Genomic DNA, 11,659 nt, shown 5'->3' on the forward strand with positions numbered 1-11,659 from the left:
CGAGCGTCCAAAGCTTACTGAATCAATAACTAAGGAAGAATCACAAAAGCATTAAAGCAATAGTAATAATAAATCAATCAAATAGGAAAAAGATAGAACAGTGATAAAGAACTATGAGTGATAATAGTAATAATCAACATAATAGGGGTGATTAAAATAATATAAAAGAGTTAGAGGTGCAAGAGAAGAAATCGAGAGTGGTTGGTGGTGGAGCGCGAAGGCATACAGCAGCGCTTGGTAGTCAGGGGAAGCAGAAAAGGGGAAAAGTGGAAAGGAACTGTGATGGAAAAGGAGGAAAAAAGAGAAAATGAAGAAAAAGGGGAAGGAGAAATGTAGAAGAAGAATGGGGCTGGTTGAAAAAGATGGGGGAATAGTGAAGGGTGAATAGTGAGTTTGTATGTGAATGGGGAGAAATTAGGATTAAGAGAGGGGAATAAAAGAGGGCCACGGTTGTGTAAGCCCCATTTTAGGCCATACAGCTGTGGCCAATGCCCGTGTGGTGTGGTCCTAGCCCATGTTTTTCGTGAAATTTTAAGTTAGTGTCGCACACGGTCCTTTAGACACGCCAGTGTCCCCAGGCCGTCTGGTACGCACGGCCATGTGGACGTTCTTTCACGTCTCCCACCCCCGTGTTCATGACTTGTGCTTATGGTTTGATGATTTAAGTCAGTATCGCACACGGCCTGTGGACACTCGCACACGGCCTATGGACACACCCATGTGTCTAGGCCGTATGGCCCACACAACCGCATCGTACAGCCATGTGGTGATTCATTCACTTCTTCCACACCCATGGTAGGTCCAACACGCCCGTGTCTAGTAATCAGGATTGCACACGACCTCCAGGCACGGCCATGGCATCAGTCCGTGCTGTATTCTGACTTGTTAAAAGTTTCAATTGTTAGTGCAAGTTCCCACACAGCCTCAAGCACGCCCATGTTCATGACCGTATGACCTCAAGCCGTGCCTTTGCTTATTTTTTGGGGAATTAAAGTGCAGTTTCACCACAGTCTGGGACACGCTCGTGTCCTTTAGCAGTGTAGTGCACACGGTCATATCGCGCGGCCGTGGCTATTTATCGCAGCCCGTGTGTCATCCTGTCTTGGGAAAAATGTTTGTCCTGTTTTATCACAGCTATGGCCATGCCCGTGTCTCTTACCCGTGGTGTGCATACGGCCTAAGGCACGCCCATGTGCCAGGCCGTGTGTGCCAAAAATCCCTGCAGTTAAAAAAAATTGGAGAAACAAACTAAAGTTATTTAGTGGTGTTAGTGCTCGGGTTGCCTCCCGAGGAGCGCTTATTTAGAGTCTAAGCTACTTTACCTTGTGGGTATATTTAGGCAGGTTCTTGGAGCCGTAGCTCCTCTCTATTATCTTTAAAATCCTCGCCATTATAAAGTTTAAGACGATGTCCATTTACCTTGAAAGTGCCTTAGGTTGGATGACTTACCTCGACCGTACCGTATGGAAAAACGGTTTCGACTACGAAAGGACCTGACCATCGTGATTCAAGCTTCCTAGGAAACAATTTAAGCCTTGAGTTATATAGCAGGACAAGGTCTCCAACTTCAAATTACTTGTGTTGCTTTAAATGAGCATCATGGCGGCGCTTTGTGGCTTCCTTGTATAATCGTGAGTTCTCATACGCATTAGCTCGCCATTCATCTAACTCGTTCAGCTGCATCTATCTCTTTCCACCTACGAGTTTGGGATCAAAGTTTAGAAATTTTATAGCCCAAAATGCTTTATGTTCCAGTTCAAATAGTAAATGACAACTCTTCCCATAAACAAGTCTGTAAGGCGATGTTCCTATGGGGGTCCTAAAAGCAGTTCTATAGGCCCATAAAGCATCATCTATTTTCTCTGCCCAATCCTTCCTATTTGACTCTACAGTCTTTTCTAGGATACGTTTAAGCTCTCGGTTTGTGACTTCGACTTGTCCACTATGTAATAAGCCTAATTTACCCGGGCCCATAAAAAACCATAAACCAAAAAATAAAATAATAAAATTAAATAGAAATAAATAATAAACCAAATTATTTATGAGTCCAATGTCCATTTACAAAATTTCGGGCCTAAATTAAATTAAACCCAAACCTATTGATTTAGACCTAACCTATTTACATAGAGCAGCCCAAAAAAAATTACACCCAAAACCCCCTAACCCAATTCATAAACGGCCCAAAGAAGCTCAATAGCCTGAGTACACCAGAAACCCTAGAGGTTTCTGAAATACGCTAGAGCAGCGCCAGAGGGTCAGGCTCCCACGAGCAGCTTCTCACACACGGTCTCCACGTCACCAGGGCCTCTTCCTCCGTACGGCCACTCTTGCAACAGAATACATGAGAAGCAGCAATAACAGAATACAATAGCAAAAAAAAAGGAAAATAGATTTCTTGTATTTTTAATTCTTATTTTTCCGGCTATAAAAAGCCATTTTTTGTAATCTAAAAATTTACAGATACTAAATACAACGAATCAGCAAAAGAAATCAGAAGGTGATTTCAAATTTTTACCCTCCTTCATTTTAATATCTCAGTTTCTTTTTGCATATATTTTGTTTCGTAGACTAAACTTTTTTTTCAAAAAAAAAAGAAAAATGAGAGAGGTTTACCTTCGTAAATGCATGACGAGATCCTTGCCTCCTCCATTGAAATCGGAGTTTGAGATGAGGATTTTCGAATGAAAATAAGCTTTGAGACTCGGCTTTGGTGGAAATAAAGAGCGCCACTGCTTCATTCACCAATTATAATGGTGAAATGGTGGTTGAATGGCCGAAATGGATGAAGAACATTAGGGCTGCTGCACTAAAACCCTAGCAAACGGGTATTCGGTTTGTGGCTTGTGGAAATGGCAGATTACCATTCAATTTCTTTTAATTTTGGAACAAAATAAAACGGCGTCGTTTAAGGGGAGGGGGTTCGCGCGTTGACCCGCTCCAGGACCCAGATCCGCGCTTTTGTGATTCAAATGGGAAATTTCCGTGGCTAGTCCTTCCCTTTTGCGCCGCATTTCAATTGGCTCCTATTTGCGTTTTATCTATTTTTTAAATTTTTCCTAAAATCTATGTGCTATTGCATTTTGATTCTCGCTTTGACGTTGCATTTCGAGATCTGGAATATTTCTAGCTTTGGTCCCTGTGCATTCGCACGTGTTGCGCATTGGTCCCTATTTTAATTCTAGTAGTTTATTTTATTTATAAATTATCCCTTTCATTTTAAATTTATTTTAATTAAGTTTTCTACTTTTATAATTCATTGTTTTGAAGAGAATTCACTTAATACTTTTTATATGTATTGAGATTACTTTAATAATTTTTACTTTGTTTTAAAAAATCATTATTTTGAAGTTTTTATATTATATTATTTTAACATTATGTATAATATTTTATTTAAATATTTTTATATATATTTGTACATATATATTATTTTAATTGAGCTTTCTATTTGAAATACTTATTATTTTAAAATTCTTAACATTTTTATATATGTGTTGAGCTATTTTAATGACTTTACTTTGTTTGTATAAAATTATCATTTTGAAGTTCTTGTTATATCATATTATTTTAACATTTTATATAATATTTCGTTCAAATGTTTTTATATATATTGGTACATATATTTGATCCTAAATACATATTTAATTCCCTGTTATTTTTAACATATAATTGCTTCTAAAATCTATTTATGTATATATATATTTTTTAAATTTATTATGTACATAGTTTATTTCCTAAAATCATATTTTATTATATATTTTTATTATCCTTTCATATTTTATGTATTATTTAAGTTTTCCTTTATTGTGTGTATATTGTTAATTTTAAACAAATGTTTTTTTAACGGTTTGCATATTATTTGATTCAAATGTCTTTATTCTATAACATTTATTTTAATGATTATATATATATCCCTAGTTTTTTATACAAATTATTTCAAATCCATCAATTCATCATTTCATATGTTATATATATTATGTGTTCATCAGTTCATCATTATTTTAAAATAGTCTTATACCACATTGGCTTCTAATTTCCATTTTGTTTTGTACATTTTGTATTGATTGTTTTATATTATGCCATATATATTGTTGTTGCATATTATTTATTTGTTTTTGTATTGTTATATTCTCCATCCATGCTTGAAAATTTGGTTACATTTTTCTTAGATTAGCTATATTTAATTGTTTGTTATGTTAGTTGGTTAAATAAAGTTATATTATCTTCATTCATCAAGTGTTGTATTTTATGTGTGCATATTATCCCATATTTATTATTTTTCTTTTGATTTACAAATGTTTCTTTATAATTTCTAATTTTTTAAAATTAATTATTCCATTTTATTTCAAGTGAGATCAATACGTTTTGAGCTAGTTTACAATTGTTTAATTAAAGTTTTTTAAGGCAATGTTCAATGTTTAGAAATTTAAAAAATTGTGCCCTATCGTGCTGGGTTTCAGTTTTTCATTGGACTAAATAATTGGGCATCCTTTTGTAAATTTCAACGATTGAGCTTTTGGAAGTAAAAAATTAATCATGTTTTCGAAGGAATAAAGGATCGTGTCCTATCGTGCTGGATGTGGTGCTGTATTCCTTTGAGACAAGAAAATTTTGACGACCAACTTGAGCCATTCAAATGTTTTAAAAGGAACCATATTTCAAAATTTTTAAAATATTAGACATAAGGGCAACACTTAATTAATTTGGTACCAATTTTGGGCGTAGTGAGGGTGCTAACCCTTCCTCATACGTAACCGGCTCCCGAACCCATTTTTTTAAATTTACATAGACCAAAATTGATTTAAATGGAATAAAATATTTTATTAGGTGATCCAATCACACTTAAACAAAAAGATTGGGGGCGACTCCACGCTTTATTTTAAAAGTCGATCCTTGTTTTTTCCAAAATAAAAAATGGTTTCGAAAGCTTGGCGACTCCACTGGGGATTGAACAAGAGAGTCAAGCCATAAAATTGATTATTTTTGTCCTTTCGTCTAAAATTGAAAATCTAATTTGAAAATCATGATTCTTTGTTGCATTTGTTTTGGTCCAAGTTTTGTGGAATAATATTGCATTGCATTGCGTAACCGTTGCAGTTATACCTTTAAGTAGGAGTGAGAAGCTATGCCTTCGTGAGGTTTTCACCTCCGCATGGGCTAGTGGATTACTTTCGGGATACATCCGTACCTATGATTTCGTGAGATTTTCATCTCCGCATGGTCATAGGGAAATGTATTCCCCTGAACCGAACTCGATCTATATGAGCCTATAATGGGTGAGGATTGAGGAATCTATTGGTTCGGGTACCTTTTCTTTAGAACTGAACCATATATAGTGAACCCTAAGAGCCATCCTTAAGTAGAGCTATGTTAAGCCTGAGTAGTTGCCCATAAATGTGTTTTGATTATCTTTGTTTTGCTTGTATTTTTATCACTTATATTTGGTACTAACTTGTTGTGTTTTGCATAACATTGCATATTTAAGAAGGTGTTGATTCGTGTTAGATTACTAAGTTAGAAGATTTAACATGGAGAATAAATTTCTTGATAAAGTCAAGGATAATGTGACCGTTTGTACATGGTTAGAGAAGATACAATCAAAGAAATTGATAGCCTGGTAGAAGGATGTACATCGGGGTTGCAGAACTTCACTCGCATCAATGTGACACAGAATGAGTTGCAAGAATTGAGAGATATATGGGCTTGTTGGGATGAGGGAGCTAAACAGTTGTTCTATCAAAATTATGGTAATATACCCTATCTGTTTGATGTTAAGGTAGACAAGTATTTGTTTCGAGCTATGGCTCAGTTTTGGAACTCTGCTTATTGTTGTTTTACTTTTGGGAAAGTAGACCTGGTGCCCACCATGGAAGAATATACTACCTTGCTGTGATGTCCAAAAATTCAAGTCAACAAAGCTTATTCTAAGGTTTTTAATGGCCCAACTTTTGCTAAGAAGTTAATGAATATTACCGGGATGAGCGAGCCTTGGGTTACTGCTCGAATTCAACAAAATGGGGATGGAAAATGTATTCCTTGGGAGAATTTGAGAGATTTGAATTTAGCACATCCAGATGAAAGGTAAAAGGAAAAGGGTCGACATATTTGCCTTGAGCATTTATGGTTTAGTGATTTTTCTAGAGCTTTAAGGCATGTGGATAAGGTTGTCACTGATTTATTCGATCATCTTGATAAAGGAATCACACTTGTACCGGTAATATTAGCTGAGACATTCAGATCCTTGAGCATGTGTCGAAGGGCAGGCGAATGTAGATTTATTGGATGTGCGCAGCTATTGTTGGTGTGGTTTCATGCTCACTTTTGGAAGGTGAACAAGGTCTCTTACCGGGTCTTCTCTGAAAGTTCTCCTTATTAAAGGAAGAGGTAGCTATGCAAAGGATAGATGATATTTCAAAGGAAAAATGGATGGAAATTCTTCAAAATCTCAAAGAGGAGGATGTAGAGTGGAGAGCCTTTTTGATGGTCCCTAATGAGATCCTTTATCGATGTGGAAAATTTGATTGGGTACCATTGCTAGGGATTTGGGGAGCCATTGGATATACTCATTTACTTGCATTAAGGCAGTATAAATCGAGGGAGTTTATACCCATGACTTACGGGCTTGCACAATGTGAATTCTCATATAAAGGTGACCACTATAAGAAGAAGGTTCAGGAAATGTTTGATGCTTGGATGCAAGCTCGCTGGATAAAGAGGTTGGTTGTTGGTTCCATGATGACACCTGAGTACAATGGATTATTTAGGAAAAGGGTCAACGATAATGTTCCTAGGCTAAGTTTAGAAGGCACTCGACCAATGGAGGAACAATTACAAGTTGCCCCTTTAGAGTTAGAAATTATAAAACAAGACTTTGAGAAGTAGAGTTCTGAGCTTGGGAAGAGGACTGAGCAGTTGGAGGAAGAAAAGATGCACCTGAGATTAGATATGGAGGTTCAGAAGTTAGAGGCAGAAAAGTTACGGAAAAGGAATAATAAAGTTGAGGAGGATCTTGAAAGTTTGAATATGGATTATAAAAAAGCTACGCCTATCGATAAGGACTGCTGGGTTAGGGAAAATTTCAGAGCAGTGGCGTCAGGAAATTCGAGAAGAAAAGACTAAGGCTGATCAATGGGAAAAGAAATTCCAGAAGGTTCAAGCGTGAAATGAGGCCTTGGAGAAAAGTCTGTCAGAGAGTAAAAATGAACAAGTTGAATTAAGGGCTAGAGTAGCAGAGCTTGAGAGATCTCTTTATCTGTACTGGAATCGCAATTCTGTGATGGATTTGAGACCAAGCTTAAGCAAGATAGAGGAAATGAAAGGGAAAATAGAAGAATTAGAGGCAGCATTGTAGAGTTGTGAAATGAGGATCGAGTTCTTGGAAGCAAGTGAAGAACAAAGCAAGGGGCAGCTTCATCATTCTCAAGATCAAGTTAGAAGCAGGGATTACATTATGGGAGAAACCCTAACACAAATTCAGGAAGTAGTTGATTACTTGCAGACTTTGGCAGTATAGGCAGACATATTAAGTGTAAAGTATGAGTTGGAGTCAGATCAGGGGAAGGAGCTAGCTTCGTTGCTCAGGAAAATTGAAGCTCTGAGCATTAGGGCGAAGTCTTATTTGTAACTCGGTTTTATGTAAAGAATTTTGTTTTCTAGTAAAGTTTTCTAATTGGAATTGAATCAGAATTGATGCCTCCTTTGCATTCATTTCATGCATTTGCATTACATTACATCATATGCATTAAAGACTATTAAAAGATTCTAATTAATTAGAAATTATTTTAGTAACAAAAACACACCAAGTACGCATCCCTACGGTACAAGGAAAAAGACCAAGTTAATGGACAAAAGACTTGAAAAGTTAGAGCAAATGTAAAGGGATATGCAAGAACAAATGCAGTCACAGATGCAAGAACAGCTAGCTAAAATTCAACAAGAGATGAAGGATCAAATGATGGAGTCCCAAAGAAATATGATGAATCAACTGTCTCAATTGCTGGTAGGAAGGATGGATAAGGGGAAAGATCCTATGGACAATGTTGGGGAAAATAATGAAAACCCTCAATATCCTCCTAGTTTCACTCCAATACATGTACAGACACAACCTGAGATAAATCTACAGAAACCATCTGTTACGATCAGGCCTCAATAGTTCTAGGTCGGAGTTTCAATACCAATGAATTTCGAAGCTGGTTCAGGCCTTAACCCTGATAATAACTCGAATAATCCAGTTTTTTTCTGATTTGGATGAAGTTGCGAAAGAGGAAAGGGTAGAATCACAGAAACAATTAGAGGAGTGGTGTAAATGGCTAGAGGAAAAGGTCAGGGCAATGGAAGGCGTTGATAGACATCCTGGAATAGATACAAAAGATCTGAGTTTGGTCCCAAACTTAGTACTTCCATACAAGTTCAAGATGACAAACTTCGAGAAGTACAATGGAACGAGTTGTCCTGAAGCTCATCTTACCATGTTTTGCAGAAGAATGACTGGGTATGTTAATAACGATCAATTGTTGATTCATTGCTTCCAAGACAGTTTGGTGGGAGTAACAACTAAATGGTACAATCAGTTGAGTCGAAGCAGAATTAGTTCATGGAGAGATCTAGCATAGGCATTCATGAAGTAGTACAACCATGTAACAGATATGACTCCTGACGGAATTACTCTACAGAATATGGAGAAGAAACCAAACAAAAGTTTCAAGCAATATGTACAGAGGTGGAGGGAAGTGGCTATCCAGGTTCAGCCGCCACTCTTGGAGAAGGAAACTACAATGCTCTTCATTAATACTTTAAAAGTTCCGTTCATAACTCATATGTTAGGAAGTGCCACAAAGAGTTTCGTAGATATGGTAATGACTGGAGAAATAATTGAGAATGCAATAAGAAATAGAAGGATAGATGCAGGAGAAAGTGCTAAAAGGTCTGCCCCACAGAAAAAGAAAAATGAGGTGAACAATGCAAACGTGGGGTACTTAAAATCTGTTACTATAAGTCAACCAAAAGCAATAACTGAAGCAAAGCAAAACAATGAGAAGCGTCAATTTATGCCAATCCCCATGACGTATAAAGAATTATATCAAAGTTTGTTTGATACACATGTGGTGGCACCTTTTTATCTAAAGCCATTACAGCCTCCATTCCCTAAATGGTACGATGCCAATGCTCAATGTGAGTATCATGCAGGGATCGTATGGCATTCGATAGAAAATTGCACTACTTTTAATAAGCTAGTTGAAAGATTTATCCAAATGGGCATTGTGAAGTTTGATAATGAGCCCAATGCAGAAAATCTGTTACCTAATCATACTGATAGTGAGGTAAACGTGATAGATGGAGGTATAGGAAAAAGAGTCAAAGAGGATATTACAGAAGTAAAAACTCCTTTGAAATGGGTCTGGAGGGAGATGGCAAGAAGGGGGTTAGTTGCTTTGAGTTCAGAAGGAAGTTGGGATGAGATAGAGAATTACTGCGAGTTTCATCATGAAAAAGGGCATGGAATTCAGGAATGTGAAGAGATGAGAGCTTTCATCCAGAGCTTGGTGGATAACAAGGAGATAGAATTTTATGAAGAGGTTAAAGAGGAAGAATATATATACGTGTCAGAATCCACGTCGAATGTCCCGAAATTCAATCGACCTGTGGTCATTATTTCACGTCCCAAAAATGAAGCAGGAATTCAGATGACACCGAAGATCATAATTCAGAAACCAGCAGTTTTCTCTTATAAGGATAACAAAAGGGTCTCTTGGAATTATGATTGTAATGTGACAGTCCCGGTGAAGGAGAGTTCAGTTAGCCTGTTAAAAGAGGATCAAAATATAGGTTCTTACACGTGCAGTGGAAAACTATATGATCTGATGGTCGAACAAAAGAGAGGAAAAGTGGTCGAATCGGGGGTGCCTGTTAATGAACCAGTGAAAGAAGAAGAAGCTAAGGAATTTCTGAAATTTCTGAAACATAGTGAGCACAGTGTGGTGGAACAGTTGCATAAACAACCAGCGCGTATATCCATATTGGCTTTGCTCCTAAGCTCAAAGGTACATCGAAGTGTATTACTGAAAATGCTGAACGAGACATATGTGACCAATGATATTTCTGTCAACAAGTTGAATCAGTTGGTTAATAATATAATTTCTGACAACTTCATTTTCTTCAATGATGATGATATACCACCAGGAGGTATGGAATCTACTAAAGCTTTGCATATAACCACCAAATGTAAAGGATACATGTTGCCAAGGGTCCTGGTAGATAATGGGTCGGTACTGAATGTATTGCCCTTGTCTACACTAGACAGGGTACTTGTGGATAGCTCACACATGATGGGATGTCAGAATATAGTGTGAGAATTTGATGGTACAGGAAAGAGAGTCATGGGGAGAATAGAAATACCTTTGTTGATTGGCCCAACTACATATGAGGTAGATTTCTTAGCAATGGATAGTAAGCCTTCCTACAATTTCCTGTTACGGAGACCTTGGATACATTTGGCAGGGGCAGTGCCTTCATCATTACATCAGAAGCTAAAGCTGGTACCTGAAGGGCAGTTAGTAACGATAAATGCTGAATAAGATATTATTGCGACTGTAAGTAGTGATGTGCCATATTTAGAGATAGATGAGGAAGCCATTGAGTGTTATTTTTGGTCTTTGGAGTTTGTAAATGCAACATTCATTACTGAGGGAAGCAGAATTCTGGAGTAAAAAAATCCAAAACTACAATGATGGGTCTACAGTTGATGTTAGGACACAGGGCTTTACCAGGAAAGGGACTTGAGAGATGCCTCCAAGGAGGAGTTGAGGTTCCGATGTTGAAGGAAAAAAATGATCGCTTTGGTTTGGGGTTCAAGCAAGATGCCAGACAAAGAAAAAGGGAATTGGAAAGAAGACAGGAAAGAAGAAGAGCACGTGTAAGTGGTGGAGAAATTAAGTGAGAGATCGTGATAATCCCTCATATCTCTAGGACTTTTGTATCAGGAGGGATTATTTATCCTGAATGAGGGTTGCCAGAGAAAGAAAGCATGGAAGGAGTATTAGGAAATGTTCACATCAATGCCATATTTGAAGAAGCAATTGAAGAAGAGACTTTGTCAGATATTCGTCCTTATGAGCCTGGAAGTGTTCTAGACAATTGGACTACAGAAGACCTTCCTGTAGTTTTTAGAGCTTACTCAGAGTAATGTTCAGAACAAACTTGTTGCTTTAAGCCTAGAGGCAATACGGATTTCTTTGTGAAATAGGCTCATGTTCAAACATCATTATTTCAATGAAATACATTTTTTCAATCATTTTGAGCAAACATTCTTTTATTCTTTCCACAAGCAATTGTTTTATTTTTTTCGTTTAAGTAATTATCCTAGTCCTTCTTGGAATTTTCTTCAATCATTCTTTCATTTCATTCATAATCATACCATACAGAGAATAATTATCAAATTCATTCATTCTTTGAATATCTTTTGTACCCATAATAGGTCCCTGGATATCAATATCACGAGTGACGCTGTTACTGATTCAAAATCACTATTTGAGCAAGACATGTGTTTAAAGGGATCTCAGGACTTTGAAGATGATAGAGATTGTAACTTATCTCCTGATTTGTTAAGGATGGTAAAACAAGATGAAAAATAGATCCTACTTTATGAAGAGTCTGTGAACATTGT

At 36.9% G+C, this 11,659-nt stretch overlaps 1 protein-coding gene across 1 annotated transcript; it reads left to right on the forward strand.

Moving 5' to 3' along the window:
- Positions 1-8,642: 8,642 nt before the first annotated feature.
- Positions 8,643-10,571, forward strand: LOC107963177 (uncharacterized). The gene is made up of 2 exons (XM_016899751.1): positions 8,643-10,179; positions 10,363-10,571. The coding sequence occupies exons 1-2, from the start codon at positions 8,643-8,645 to the stop codon at positions 10,569-10,571; spliced, it is 1,746 nt and encodes a 581-aa protein (XP_016755240.1).
- Positions 10,572-11,659: the final 1,088 nt, after the last annotated feature.

Source organism: Gossypium hirsutum, chromosome A06 (assembly GCF_007990345.1).
Source record: "Gossypium hirsutum isolate 1008001.06 chromosome A06, Gossypium_hirsutum_v2.1, whole genome shotgun sequence".
NCBI lineage: Eukaryota > Viridiplantae > Streptophyta > Magnoliopsida > Malvales > Malvaceae > Gossypium > Gossypium hirsutum.